A 16,027-nucleotide genomic window follows, 5' to 3' on the forward strand; every position below is an offset into this window, starting at 1 on the left:
GTTATACAATCTTCAACTGCCTAGCGAAACCACAGCCAAGGGAACGGGCTTTGACTGAACGGCAGGGAAAGAACACCCTGTTGAGCTTGACTCTAGTCTGACTTTGTGAAGAGACATAGGAGGTTTAGCATAAGTGGGAGATTCGTCATCAATGAAATACCGCTACTTCTTAGGTTTCTTTACTTGCTCAATGGAGTAAATATGCTCATTCCATGTTTTAGAAAAAAAAGTATAGTAATTTGTGATTTATATTGAGGACATAGTCAGGTGGGGAGTTTGACCGGGGCCGTACATCTGTCAAAAAATAACGCAGGTGTTCTTAGGCCAGCTCAGCGAGAACAGAAATCCCGCATCGAGCAAAAGGGTAAATGCTGGCTTGATCTTAGCTTTCAGTACAAGTGTAGACCGTAGAAGCGTGGCCCCTCGATCTTTCTGTTTTTACTCGATCTTTCTGTTTTTAGGAATTTTAAGCAAGAGATATCAGAAAAGTTACCACAGGGATAACTGGCTTGTGGTGGCCAAGCGTTCATAGCGACGTCGCTTTTTGATCCATCGATGTCTGCTCTTCCTATCATTGCGAACCAGAATTCGCAATTCCAATTCGAAGTGTTGGATTGTTCACCCCACTAATAGGGAACGTGACCTGGGTTTAGACCGTCGTGAGACAGGTTAGTTTTACCCTACCGTTCGCAGTTGTTATGGTGATGGTAACCCTGCTTTATACGAGAGGAACCGTAGGTTTAGAGAGTTGGTTTTGTGTTTATGGTGATGGTAACCCTGCTTTGTACGAGAGGAACCGTAGGTTTAGAGAGTTGGTTTTGTGTTTGATTGAAAAATCAGAGCCACTATCTAATGGATTATGTCATATTATTAAGGTTATAAAGTCAGAATCCAATCCCGAGTCCATAACATTAGTGTCTGGAATGTATATTGTTTATTAAATAGTTTTTAATAGTGTTTAAAAAAAATTGAAATCGTCTAAGATCGCATCGCTCTATAGGTTACACGTAGTTCCTCCTAGGAGTATTGATCATTGGGGCGCAGATCCCTAAGGATTCACAGCATATTTTTCTACGCGTGTACGCTTCGGGGCATTTGCAGCTTCTGAGGCCGAAGTACTCACAGTATGGCTTGCACAATCGATTGTGGCAGATTCCGTTATTTCCACATAGAGTGCCGTTTTCGTAGTGGATCGGTGGGTCAAACGACTTACATCTCCGGCTATCATTACATCTGATTTCGCAAGATCGCCCATTTTCACTTCTACAAGGCTTTAAATTCAGCTTCTCACATATGTGGATGCATCGACCTGCCATACACACTCCGAAATTTCGACATGCGGTCCCGTTTTTTGCTGGAGCCTGATCAGGACAGGTTGCATTATTTCCCGTACATCGGGCCCCGTCCAAACAATCCCAGTAATCTGGTCTTCGGCAAAACGTATCCTTCGGAGCAAACTTGCACATCACACAGCATCTGTCATTAAGGTCACTACAATCGGCAAACCGTTTCAGGGCGCAGTTACTATCGCAGCAGGGACCTCCGGCCCACCCTTCGTCACACGCTTCACCAGGATCAAGTTTTTCGTTACCGCAAGTGTTAATCTTAGAGCTGAAACAGGACACTTTTAGATTAAGTATGCGCGACATTTGATCGATACTAATGTCGGAAAACTCCATGACTCGATTTTTCGTTTTTCTATTATACATGATATACTTGCTGTCTTTAACACTGTCGTGATGAGCCCCCCACATGTGGCCCAGTTCGTGAGCAAGGGCTCGGACCAGTTCCATTCTTGCGATAGGTTTGGTTCGTTGGCGCGCAGTGACTACGGCGATATTCGGTGTTACAAAAATTGAAGTGTCATCGCTAGTTGGTCTGGGTTGGGCGCATATGCCTGCGTCGAGCTTATCTGCAGAGCCTATATACGCTAAGCCAAGGTCCAGGCACGGGCTGAAATCTTTCCCCGTGAATAGTACTGCGCCGCAATGCCTAGAATTAGTATTGCCTTCTCCCACCGCGAAGCGCCAAAAGAGTTCACTTATGGAATCGAACTTGCCCTCTACGTTATAACCTCTATCAAAATAGCCTGAGTGCACTTTGATTTCACCCATTGTAAACCGAAGACCGCTGGGTGCAGCACCATGTGTGTTAAAAATCATCTGTTTGAAAATCACGTTTACGTAGTACAGAACAGTCATGATTTCGACTACGACCGCGCCAACTCGTCTGTCCAAGTGCCTCGCTTCGTGGGTCAGATGTTCAACGAACGAAGTGTCGGCAACTAGATGTAGCGGGCAGCTCATGTTCGGCTTAATTTTTTGAACCTTAAAATCCGTCGCTTTTACCGGAGGCACTGGCGGTGGTGGCTTGTTACATAAATTTTTAAGAGGATTGGGACGGAATTCAACACGTTGCGAGCGTGGCGACAATGCTGCCGGCTTCAGGTTTTGCTCTCTGTTTTTTATATCCTTACGACAGATCGTCGTTCTACTGAACGACTGTCTCCGCGGTTGGGCAGCCGATACCTCATAATCTTGATGGCTGATGTTAGAAGTTCTGAAATATCTGCTTTCATGAGGATTTTCGAAGCTTAAACCAGTTGAATCTGCATAATTCTCGAATTGTGTGTCGAATTCGAATGGACGCCGGTTTGAAAATTTTCTTGGTAATTGTTCAGCAGATGGCTCGCCGAAAATAGGTTTAGTCTGTTTTGCACGCACTGGGCCGAAACTTGCGAGCTCAAACTCGGGTTCGTCGTTGGAGTTTGACTCCGATTTTTGAATGGCAATCAGTAATAGCCAAAACGGTATCCCATCTATAAGAATCACCTGCAACGAGGAAGTTATACGGTACGAGCTAATTTAGTTGTCGCTTAGCGAAAATTTTAACGTACAAGGGGGTGTCCGGAAATACGGCGCTCAAAATATAAAAGTGTAAGACCGTTAGTTTTCTTAAGTGTAGCTTTTCCCCAGCAAGCAACATCAGGTATCCCCCCCATCTCGAATACCTCTTAAAATTGATACCACAACCAGCCATTGAACCCTAAATATGCAGATAATCGTGGTCCAAGTACCATTTCCCTGTTAGTTTTCGAAGATTATAGTAGTGCCATACGTTGTTCATTGCTGACTAGCATCGTTGTCCCTAACGCATAGTACCATGTGGAGAGTATGTCGACTATTTAGTTGCTTGAAGCAAGTCCCCCCGTTTTTGTAGAAAAATAAAAACCCATAATGTATGTTACACACGGGCACAATTTTTATATTAAAATGCGAGGCTCCAAATGATCGAAAATGCCAAAGGTACAAAGAATTTTTATTGAAACTATTTGAGCTTTTGTGAACGATCAAAATGACGCCTGACCTTATTTTTGCCCAAAATAACCACAATACGCATCGAGGGCCCACGTATATATCCTAAACTAAATCCTACGAGAATGTTTTCTGTTTATTTTGTAGAGCTTTCCCTTCGATCTGTGTGAAAATCACAGAAAAAAGATCAAGTCTTCACTCTTCATGGGGGTTCAAATGGCCAATGGCTGATCTTCGTGATGAATATCGGGGCCCTATTAAAGTAAACTTGTTCGTTATGAACGCGTTTATCTATGTTATATAGGACAAGCCTGTTTTTATTTAGACGCTCACATAATAAGGCAATACCTACTATTTTGGCAACTTTAGTTCACAAAATGTGGCACAGAACGAACGAGTTGATATGGCGAATTCAATATGGCTGTTGTGATCGTTGTTCAAGATAGTGATATCGTATAAGCTATTTTTAGACTTAAGCCAGTGGACAGTTCAAGCCCGAAGAGTAGATATCTTGGCTTTAAGCATTGCTTCAGGGGGCAGCCCAGCCCCGCCCCACCGTCAAATGAAATGTGCCGATGTCCAATTCTGAACTTAGATTGCTCCACGTGATCTTTCGTTTAGAAAGCCACTGCACTGTGACAGGAATATCTAGCACGAATTTAGTTGATGCCGAGTACGTTTAACGTTGAACAGTAGTGGTCAATAGGAATTCGACCAAAGCATAACGCATACAAAAGCCAATTGCCACACCCCAAAACCTTTTCCTAGTAATCGTCATGAATATCAAATATGTATCGAACATTTTGCGTCATAGATACATTTTACATAGCTTCAGATAAAGAAATACATATTTCATCAAACTGGTATTGAATGATTTTCACGATAGGACTGGCGGAGGTGCCGTCTTCCTTGTAACCGCCGGGCTCCCGCAGGGTTAACGAACCTGACATGAAGAAGAGCTTTTCGTTTACAAGAACTACCCCTTAAAGTTGAATTAATATCACACGTGGATAGCCTAGTTCTTTCTGTGTGGTGAAAAACCAGATGCGTCATAAAATAGGGCTTGCCAAACGAGTCTTCAGCGGAGATCCTTACTGGATGGTCTGGCCAAAGCTCCAATTTCCAATAAGCCGGAAGTTATTCTGCTAGCTGTAAGAAAAGGTAATCTTTCGTCATAACTACAGTCTCAGTAGAACAACTATGAATGATAAGGCAGGCGAGATATCTGAATATTTGAGGCAAGCCGTGCCAAAGTATGCAATACATTGGCTAGCCAAGGCAGAGGAAAGAAGACTTCTGATGCCGATGTCAGAGTTCATTGCTCTCTTGGGGCATCGGCCTGAGCTAGGCTGACGGAAGTGTTCGTGCTAACAGAGGCGATAATGAAAAGCAAAAATAGTCCGTGTTTCCATTACAGTTGCAAATTTATCAGGCCTACAGCTTTCGTAGTGGAATGAAGTAGATTTCTCTTTTGGAAACCAGTACCGTTATCATATATTAAATTAAATACTCACCAGGGATAAGAAAAATTAGATAAAAAAGAACGATAGGTGGCGCTGCTGTGAGTTCCAACAACGACACATAAATGCTCTATAATGCATGTAATGAATAAAAAAGTTTATGATCACTTTGGAACTTAAGCACCAAGCCATCTACGCCCAAAGGCCTTCTTCGATAGACGTTGGCACTGTGTGGTTTTGAAGCCGATCTTCTCATCCTTCCGATAGCCATCATAAGGGGCAAGCTGGTTGTTTCTGCAAACATTATTTTCTTTTTAGGCGTTGGTAGTATTTGACTAAATGCTTTATTAGTATATTATATTGATGCACATCGGAAAGCTGTTACCGGCTTACCCTCAACCTATTCGGTACTAGACAGCTCCGTTTGGATGCCGCCGTTACCGAAGAATTACTGTATTGTTTTTTTATTCAATGCGTGTATCTTCACAATCTTGAATAAACTTAATCAAGCGTAATCGATTCAATTATAACTCACGTCTATATGGTAGATCATCACTGATTTTTTCAGTGTTACATACGCATTAAATTAACGGATCTCTCAAGAAACAGTTCCCTCGACAACACGTAATACAAGCACGAAACGTTAGTATTACTCAAAAAAGATTTTCTATACCGTGTGTTTACATAATCACCGCAGCGTTTATCTTGAGTTTTTTTTTTAAATTGAATTTTTACTCCTAACCCATTTCGGATTACCTTAGAACTTGCTTACACGACAATTTTTCAACCCCATACGCGGATCAGCATCATCAGCAGTCGTTGCTAGCAGACGCGAATCATAAACGCTTCTCATCATTACGGCTCAATGAGTATAGCGCAATAAGCACAGAGGACATTTCAGATGTATACTTCCCAACATGGCTTTGTTTTCATTTGAAACCATTACACATCATAGAAGCATCGTAGGAAATTGTAAAATATTCATAGTGAGGGAAGAACATAATGCTAGATAAACTCACAGACTTCGTCCCGCGCTTTGCCTGTCGTCTATTTAACTGATCCGATTGTCGATAATCATTGTGCTTGCTTTATCAGAATCTTTGAATGACTATGGCCAACTTATCAAAGCACGTCTCGATTAAGTGACCTGAAGCAGTTGTTCTTTTGCCTTTCGTCCTATTAGCTTGTTTCAGAAACTAGTTGTATTCAGCCCGATTTAACGTTATCCATGTACACAGATAATACCCCTGTTGCTTCGAATAACCTGCCTGATCTGCAAACATGTAGAGGAACAAAATACAAAATAAGCGTGAACCTGACCGAAACAAACGTAATGAAATTCTGATGAGGTGACCAGTGGACAAATCAGCGTATCTTTTATAAGCGGCAGTGCCCTTTTTTTTTCAAAAGTACTACAAATTTGCAGTCTTGCTTCTTTGCTTACGTCAAAACGTTCTAATCCGCTGCATACGAATTACCGGATATTTAGCAAATTAACAATATACTGAAACTGTTCAAAACCAAGATTTATGGTTAAGTATTGTACACTAGTAGGATCGACCTACCTTAGTTTAGGAGAACTGAAGTCGCTCAGAATATCGAGGGCTTCCAACGACGCTGCTAACGGATCTATTAGTAGTTCACTTATTAAACAAATTCATATTTCATAATCAACTATGTATCAACAGCAGACGTGAGTTAAATTCATTGTAAAGCAGATTTTAAATAAAAGAACCACACAAAAACTGGATAGAAAAGGAGGTTTCAATTTTGTAGAAAAAGAAGCTATTATTTCTTCACGCTAGAGAGGCAGGCGGATACGCCTGCGTTATTGAATTATGTCAGTGAATTGTGGGAACTCTCGAACAGAACTGAGGCAGGCCTGCTCTATGTGGAATCATCCGGCATAGACTTACCACCTTTTTGTGCGGCCTCACAAAGTACTGCACGGCCGTATAGAGCAGAGTAACCCAGATCTAAAAGCTGTCATGACGGGCAAACATCAAAAAACAAAATCTTAAATTGTTGATAGTTTTCAACTGTATGTGCTCAAAGAGATTGAATAAAGGAAAATATTGTGCTAGCTCCAATATGACGATATACGCAGTAATGGGAATCGTTATACTGTATATACCCGATACCATTTAAATGCAAATCTGCGTGTGACCTGGCCACTCAGTCGACCTCATATGTCGTAGTTACGCAGGATATAATAAACGGAAAGAACCGGATTTGACCCGAGTAAACCACAGTAGTCAATACATGCGCCTTTGATGCAGATCCCGCCATTAGCGCAAGGAGTGCCGTCTGGGTTGCCGATCCACGTTTCTCGACCACCACCACAAACCTTCGCAACAGACTTCGCATACAATTTCCGCTCGTTCACAGCGATACGTCCTGAGGTCGACGAGCTCGCAGAAGGCACGGAATTGTCCATTTTTGCATTGGACACTGTTCCGATAACAACTCCCATCGAGCGCTCGCTCTGATGTACTACGGAGCGGACTCGACCCATTGCATTTCCGCGGGGCCTGAGCAGCCTCAAATGGTCGACACTGGTAATTCGGCGGTATAAATTGGTTGTGCTCACAGTGATCGGCCTGTCTGTCGCTACAAACCGCGCCATGTTTTAGAGGACATTCGCGGTCACAGGAGTGTCCGCTTGCTGCGCCCGCGTCGCAGATTTCTCCCTTGTCGAGCCGTCCGCTCGCACACAACGATTCCTGCGCCTATAAACAACATAATTTGCATCCAACAACGGATGGCATTTGAACTAAGCTGCCGGGTGAGAACTTCAGCGGTCTCTCTTTGCCGATATGGCCGTCGAATATCATAACTTTCAAACTGCGTTTTTTGACATGTGCGGCTTCACATAGATGATCCAGCTCATAGGCTAGAGGCCGGATCTGCTTGAATAGAGCAAGCGATCTGAGCTTGATTCCGTTTATAACGACAGTGTTCGGTGTAGACCGTTTCGGTCAGATTTCGGGTCGCGGAATGTGTTCCGTTATCCTGCCCGATATCTCTTCCATAAGCAATTCCAAGCTTAGCGCATGGCAAAACGACTCTGGCAGTGAAAAGTACTGCGCCACAGTGATTACCGCTGATATGCCTATCTTCCATAGTGAACTGGGTTAGGATATTTGTTCGGGCTTTACGGTTGAAATCCTGATATAGCGCAACATCACCTACACTAAATCCAGATTTTGGTACGTATATTTCCTCACGAAATGCGCCTTTCACAAAATTTCATTAACGGAACGGAGAACCGTTTCCATTTCGAGCTCGGCCTTCGCAGTCGAATTTCCTGCGACAAGCTGGATGAAATGGGTACCGACAACTAATCCTAATATACAATAGCTACCCGACGACGCTGGTGACTCAGCGTCATACGCTCGTGTAGTGGCATGTATCTCCTTTTGCACAAGTCATCCAATGCCAGGTAAACGAGACGATCTTTGAGCGCTTGTTTTCGAACGGAGCCTGAGTTCGTCAGAATGCTGCAAACAGAAGCTTTGAAAAGTCGAAGTTTGCTGGCGCGGCCTCAATAAACAATAGTTATGAAGAGATCAACACATTTTACTGTGCGGGACCTTTTAGTACTTTTAGCAAAGATGAGTCATTGCATTTTCTAACCTCTGTTTGAGTGTTGGGAGCCAGCCGTGTGAAATAATGCCTAGCGTCTCAAGCACCGGACAACATACAACAAGTTGCCGTTAATACATATAGTTAGTTGAAAAGCGAAAATCCACAGTAGTTACCACATCGCTACATAGAATCAAGGTAATGTATGGCAACTGAACAAGCCGTAGGCAAAAAGACCAGTCGAGAAACTTGGGTTGACATTGATATATTTCATATATGTGCACATATATGTGCATCCATTGTAGTTTAAAGAATGGCAAAGAAGCATGGGAAGCTCTAAAAATAAAAGTTGACAATGACTTAACTATCCAAAATAGTATCAATTATGTGAACGCGAATTCGAAATATTGTGCACTTCCGGTGAGCAAGGCATAACTTAAAAAAAAAAAAGTCAAAACACGTTCTGCCAGAAAAGCGTTGCTTATATTAATGGGTTTTTCACTTTTTTTAATTGGACGGTTGTAGATCACGCTTGAGAACTCCTGAAGGTGATGCGTTTCAGAGAAAAACATAACGATCAAATCAGCCGCATTGAACTCGTTATGCCCTCTTTCTATACCTCACCGCCGTCGATGCTGGGTGCTCCACTGCGTTCATGTAGTTACTTTTTTAAATGAGAGATCGACTAGATAGCAGTAAAATGCCCACGTAAAAACGACAGATATTATTCCTCGGTTTCTATTTTGCAGATCATATATTGTATTAGGATTTTCCATGGTTTTTTCTATCCGGGAAGCCACGTTGCTCTTTTCGATGTCGTCATGTATAACGTATCAGCTCATGCCTTTTTGAGGCATCTTGCCTCATCTTGCCTTTCGTAGAGAAATTTCGTCATCTATCAAACTCATTCATTCATCGAGAAACAGAAAATTTTAGAAAATTGGTAAACGTATTGCTGCCAAGTATCGTACCGACGGCCTTACAGTCAGTTTTCCTATATTGGTTTTAATAGGACAAGTGACATTTTTTCCTTCACACTTTAGAAGATCTCAATATCACACTGACAATTAGTAATTTCGCTGCATTGCCCCAATGCGCTGGTCTTGTTTATTAAGGTCTTGTTTTATGCCGCCTAGAAATTGATGACAGACAGTCAGAGAGTACGCGAGGCATTCAAGTAAAGTCACATCTGTGCTTAGCTAACAACACTTCCCTGCCAACGATTCGAGCTTAGTGAGCTTCTAACAGACATAAGCGTCAATACGAAACAAAATTCTGCTCGAACTACTCTGAAATTTGTGTCACCTCTTGGAACCCCAACAATAGACGTGAAGATCTTCGGGAAAATTGATATCAAGCCAAAGCCAAACTATTTATCGACAGGTCAACTCTTATTTTGTTCCTGTAATCAATTAATATTTAATTTAATTTCACAGATTTACAAGGAATACGCTGAGGCGCTGTATATTGGGGCTCTAATCTGTGAAACTGTGTAAAGTCTGTATAAGACATGTCTAGGCTGTGTGACCGATTAAGTTATATACCCTTGCGTTTCGTAGAGATCTTGATTGCAACTTGCCGCCCAAATCCATATAAAAAGAAAGCACAACTGACTCACCTATCAGTATTCGTACAAGGAGCCATGCTTAGCCGGCAAAAAGTGAAACGGTTTGTCTTATCGCATTGCAAATACGTCAAATTAATCGATACGCGTTGTTAATGAACAACAACGGAAAATGGCAACACGGGACCAAACGATTTTTTTTTTTATTATAACGGCTTTCTTGTAGAAAATGATACGAGTTCAGACACAAATTGACTCTACCTGCAGATACTTCACAGAATTGGTGGTGTGAAAAGTGGAATTTTCTTAGAAGGACATGTGAGTAGGTTTGAGCTATACTAACCCTCATTCATACGAAAGATATGCCAGTTTTGGAGCTTAAAATAACGAATAATTTCTGCTATAGGATTTTGTTTGACAATGCTTCTTTCACTAACAAGCTAATTTTTTTTTTTACTTTAATAAATAGATAGATTCCGAATTTGATCACCTGCATTTTATTAGAGACTGATTACAAAATAAGTATGTTTCAATTGAACGCTACTTGATTATAATATAAAATGCAATGGTTAGAGCCAGGGCCTAATATTGTTATCCATAGGACAAGAAATTGTGTCTTCTTAAAACAAGCTTCTGCAAAGTGGCTTTCGAGTTATATTCTGTATTTCGAATACCTTTCGAATCCTAATTGACAAGATCGATTGAATTTGATTAAAAATATGTCCTATTTGATTCAGAAAAATGTCCCTTCTCATATAAACACAGTTATCAAAAATCGGTTATTAGCGAAAATGCCCCCCTCGTTGTTAACCTAAATACTACGAAAAAGCAAGTTGTCTGGTTCGACTTATGCCGAGTTTCTGTGTATATATATATATACATATATATACGATTTAAGTGGCTAATGAGCACTTCTGAGTGTGATGTCATGTAAGTATGAACACACGACAATCACTGGTTCCAATTTCAGTGATGGTAGACGATTACCATGCCATATAGTTACTACGCCAATTCGTAGGCCTGTTGGAGAAAAACCCTGATAGATCCCTCAGGGTCTCACACACCAGATAACCAACAACCGATAGAACGAACCATTGCATATAGCTTTTCATGTCAGGCCTCACACTTTGTGTTTTAATCCGGTCCCTCTAATTATCCGTGGAGGATTGAAGTGAGCTCAGCTATGCTTTGGGCTCCCTTCTTGAGTCAACCCCATAGTGATATCTTACAATTCCGATCCGAAGCTAATCTATACATAAAGTTAAAAATATAAAATCGACCGCGTAGACTAAAACAGTTTCTATGTATTCAATCGGCTTACTCTGATGCTAATAATTGCGAAAACGACATAATGGGCTCAGGCAAGATTTTTTAATCGCTTGAGTCACACATGCATTCTGAAGATAAATCATTGTATAGCTCCTAAATCAAAGGTGCTAAATGAACTGCAGGATAAATTCGTCATGAAACCTTTGAAACAGTTTATGAATTATTCCTACCCAAAAAAAACATTATATTTTATTGTTTTTACTACATTCCCGATAGTATTTCCAAACTTTCGAAAAATCTCTAGCACGAATTGGTATTTTCGTTTTTACTCGTTCAGTTTGATAGGCTAACAGGCCAATTAAAGGCATCCTGTTTAACTTCTAGCATATGGTAATATAAAAATAAAAATAATCGGGCGTCGCAAAAATATAGAGTAAAAAGTTAACACAAATTTCTTTATAGTGCGATAGAGGCCTGGGAAGTCAGACTTTAGAATACTCGTAACCGGAATCGTGATTGAACCTAAAACATTTTTCGCAATCTTTGTACCGCTGATGTTCGCTACGACCTATGAAAAAACAATATGATATACCAATCTTCACTTTGTTCCAACGGATCAACTATATATATCTTATGGTCTACATTGCATGATTAACTGTGTGCCTCTTTCAACGATTAATCCTTTAATAAAGAATGGGCATGCTACTCTGATTTTCGAAACGTTTTGTTAGTATTTTCCTCCCGCAAACGGATTAATGTTTTTGACAACTACAGACTGGTGACCTAACATTTTAAACCCACCCAACTGTCCTTATAAAGATAGTCTAATTTTATTCATCTTGTCACTTATAGATTTATTTATGTGCTCCACAGTTCTCATTGACAAATCACACTCTGAAACACAGAGGAACTGCGGACTTTATCAGCAATTCGAACACAGTGCTCCTTTTTAATATATTATTAAAGAGAAATCTTTTCCACTGGGTAGCGTCTCTCAAAACACCAGGAGTACACTATATTAAAGGCACAAGTCGCCTCTAATATAGTGTATTTCAAAGAGGTGCATTTTATTTGGCAGTGTAAACCTATTTAAGAAGTTTAGATCAGCTGGGCTTATAATCTATAACCATACCGGCAGGTTAAGTGGCAGCTCTGAAACACGCATGTGGAGTTACTAACATTTCTGCTTTACGTTATGCTGTTTCCATCTTCTACGTAAAAGTAACTAAATCCATTCGTTATGCTCAGGGCAACGCGCTTCCTAAAAAGATAAGTGGGTGGTAAAACACCGCCCATCTTCGACTTACAAAGTGCGCAGCAACTATAGCTATAACTGGACATATGTTTACTATTACTATTAAAAGTCTATAGTTTTGTCTTCAATTGACGGGACAAATTGCATGCTCGTGCGCATGAGGTGCGTACCTTCAGGCAATGCGTTGGCACACTTCGGTGCCTATGAGTCTTCGGACAGATAGTGTTGTTCGCGCGGTCATCGTCGAGTTGGCCGGTTATTAGGACAGGCAGCCAATGCCCCGTACATGCTATTACATTGCTTTTGAATCAGTGCAAAGTCGCAAAGCAAGAATTAAATTGCGTGGCGTCATACCCTTCAGAAGACCTTCTAGTTTAGCTGAAAGCGTATTTGTTCTTTGCACATGCAGGTTCTTTTAAGACGGTATCGACATACTTCGACTTAGAATTCCCGCCAAAAAATATTGCCACAGTTATACAAAATAACAGAACTTTTTCATTGGTGTTTATCAAATACCGCGTTGGGTTTAGCTAAACTTTATTACAGGCAGCTTGAGACGCCTCTTGCTTAGTAAGTGTTCAGGCTATGTGCACATGTTGCCGAGACTTCAAACAGCTGTTCAGTTAAACTTGGGCATTTGCTAAAGCAATATGGCAAAGGATTCATCGCTTCGATCTCTCGTAAGTAATTGTATGATTATCGTTCCTTTTGGCTGTGCACATCTTCATACCTCAATGACGTCAGTGGTTTGCTTTACCTGCATCATACAAGTAGTTTTCGATCACCTAGCATTTGCGCGGCGTTTAGTAGGCGTTAACACGTGTTAGATGCCTTTTCGTGGACCTTTTAAAAACTATAATAATATTGAAATAGCTTTGATACGATGAATCCATTTCTTTGTAGTCTATGTAAGTACCTCCTATATTATTACTGTTATCAATTTATTCGCTTGCTGATATTAGCCAGTTGTTCTCTTCTTTTTAGGACAACACTGCCCATATACTGCAAGACGAAAAAAGAGACGTACTATTGTCAAAACAAAAGCCTAAACAAATAACTACCAAAATAATTATGTTGTGATTCAACTGTCTGATAAATAACATCGAATTCAGCAATGCTGTTCCGAAATCGCGGAGATGGGCGGCGCGTAATTTGAATTTTCGGTGAGAAGCAGTGCCGTGCCCTGTGATATCAAATATGAAATGACACTAGCAACAACAGACGAAATTTGATTTTGGTCACCGTAACGGATTCATTTACGAAAGGAGTGACATGAAGGTATATGCACAACGTCAATTTGTAGGTTCGTGCCTTACAGGTCACTATAGCATAAGTAAGCGTCTCTGTACCGATCGTTCCAAGTACTTAAGCAAGGCTGAAGTTACCTTTACGACTAAACTATGAGTGATAAAATCTTTAGACGAAGCACTGAAGGATTCAAATCGAACAGAGCACGTTATTCTTTAACCTTTTTTGAGCCGTTATACCTATGCTATCAACCTCGAGACTTAAATTCTAACATACTGCGTATATTATAATTGTTTGAGCTCAGCTGGTGCATACAAATAGGTGCAAATCTACTTAGCAGTTAGCTATCAAAATAGGTAACGTATTACTTCTCAGTTGCATTTATCTAGGCTACAGCTTCGTAGCAACAGCAAACAGAAACCTTAATTTAACCGTAGCAGTGCCGAAACCATTTACAAGCTCTGGCAAAGTTTCCACCAGAAGCTTGCGTTCATAGGAAAGTACCGTAACAGTCGCCATATGTTTTTACGATGCTCGTATACATCGGTCCAAGAGCGATGATCACATTGTGCGATTTTTACCTGACCGTGCGTTAATGTGTCTTTCGCTTTTGACCTGCGTTCCGTGACATTTTATTGGTGTGATGGCCTCTGTCAGAAAGATCGTCGAAAGCATGTTCAATCTACCATGTGTTTCGGCCGGCTGCAAATTAGCTGCCCTGTACATACAAACCGGTCCGTAGAGTTTACGCAATGGAGAACATATATAGGCATATTATTGCATGAAAAAAACCGCAGTGGTCTGGGTGAGAGGAAGACAATATGGTCGTTTTAGAACAGAAACCGGTTTCAATATAAGACTTCGTTCCCCGTAATATTTAGGGACAGACTGTGGAAGCGACGTTGCAAAAACCACTTTAATTTGCACTTCACTCTCAAGCAATCCGCGGATTAGTTAACTCGGTTATTTATTTTTGTTCGCTCGATACAGAAAGGCAAGTCTATGAAATCCCTAGCATTCTTAAAGCTTGAGGGACCACGCCCACATTATCAATAGATAAATTATCAGGTGGCCGATAATTAAGATATACTGTTGTTATTCGAGAAGACGTAATTGGTAGCGTTTCCTATCGACACGTATACATACAATAGTAAAGAAATATGTAGTACTTTTTCTTAACAGATCCATGCTTTGAAAAGTAGAACTTAGCTGATAACCGGTTTTCTAATTCTCTAATCAAGGCTCTTTCAACTATTAAACTGTTGGCATCAATTGGCCCGTGTTAGCACAGTGGATAATGAGTTTGCCTACAAAATAATAAATAAAGACTTTACGGACACGTGGTGGTATCAGATGAAAACTGGAAGTAGATACGCTTTGTTTCGTGCTGGCCCATTACCGTGAACAGTCGATTGATGATCGTAGGTCAGGCAATTGAGATAAGCGTTTAAGGGCACTTTTTGAACAAGTGTATAAACAAGAAACATTTAACTTACCTGATGTTTTTATTGTTATATAAACATGATATATATGATAATTATATAGAAACGTCAAAATAGGTGCTATGTATGTTAGGAAATCTGTGTATGTTGATTTACGAATCCAATGAAGAGCAATGACAGCTGTATGTGAATTAGGGGAGGTAATCGAGAGGCATAACCTAAACGAGCCCTGATCAGTGGAAAGGTGCGTATTGAGGTGTAGGATCATGCATTACACAACATGTGTGTACCAGGATATATAAAGACACTCACAAAATAGAAAAGGATCTGAGCACTTTAACTGAATTGAGTAACGCAAATCGACTGATGCATGCCGGTTACCTAGTCAAACTCGCTTTGAGGAAACTATCATTTGGATTTGTGTAAAGGGTTGGTTATTACCTGTTCCTATAAATATGTGTACATATCTATGAATATTAGTCAACAACATCTCAATGAAAATAGACATCATCCAATTTATAAAACAATAACGAACTTTGGCATCTATCACTTTTACTAGCACGTCTCTGAGTAATACTTATCTAAAGCGCTATACAAGCGACTTTTCCATGTTATCAAGCCTGCTTTTCTAGGCGATTTTATTACAAGATTAAAAAGCGTTGATTTTTCATTTGGCAGCGAAGGTTATTTTTTAGTTTGACTGGAGCTCTTTCGCGTATCGAAAAACTGAAGCAACCTTTACAATTCTCAAAAAAACAGACAACATTATTTATATGAGAAGTCTATACAGGGCTATAACTTAATCAGAGAATAATGGGTTTAGAGTCCAATATATCGTTCAGTGGTTAGTTTTTTGTTTTCCGAAACTCAGAGCATTAGCACTAAAGGCT

The 16,027-nt window shown here is 40.5% G+C and overlaps 1 protein-coding gene, 1 long non-coding RNA gene and 1 pseudogene across 12 annotated transcripts in view; 2 read left to right on the plus strand and 1 right to left on the minus strand.

The window, feature by feature from the left end:
• The first annotated feature begins 3 nt into the window (after positions 1-3).
• LOC147755887 (large subunit ribosomal RNA) lies at positions 4-1,057 on the plus strand (annotated as a pseudogene).
• LOC111249387 (ADAM 17-like protease) lies at positions 903-3,186 on the minus strand. Of its 2 annotated transcripts, none has more exons than XM_022803195.2 (2): positions 3,118-3,186; positions 903-2,831 (listed from the first exon to the last, which is right to left on the minus strand). In XM_022803195.2, exons 1-2 carry the CDS (start codon positions 3,124-3,126, stop codon positions 1,002-1,004), a joined length of 1,839 nt encoding a protein of 612 aa, XP_022658930.1. In that variant the 5' UTR covers positions 3,127-3,186; the 3' UTR covers positions 903-1,001. The 2 variants fall into 2 exon arrangements, with proteins under 2 accessions (XP_022658930.1, XP_022658931.1); XM_022803196.2 differs by having other exon boundaries at positions 3,077-3,182.
• A 9,423-nt stretch (positions 3,187-12,609) lies between these two features.
• Positions 12,610-16,027, plus strand: part of LOC111249727 (uncharacterized) — a 45,714-nt gene continuing 42,296 nt past the window's right edge. For 2 of the 10 annotated variants that reach the window (XR_015325505.1, XR_015325506.1), the window contains exon 1: positions 13,765-14,429. This is a non-coding gene — a long non-coding RNA (uncharacterized LOC111249727). The other 8 variants (XR_015325516.1, XR_015325511.1, XR_015325514.1 and 5 more) reach the window with 8 other exon arrangements.

The sequence above is a fragment of the Varroa destructor genome, unplaced genomic scaffold (genome assembly GCF_002443255.2).
Source record: "Varroa destructor unplaced genomic scaffold, Vdes_3.0 BEIS01000004.1, whole genome shotgun sequence".
In the NCBI taxonomy this organism is placed as follows: domain Eukaryota; kingdom Metazoa; phylum Arthropoda; class Arachnida; order Mesostigmata; family Varroidae; genus Varroa; species Varroa destructor.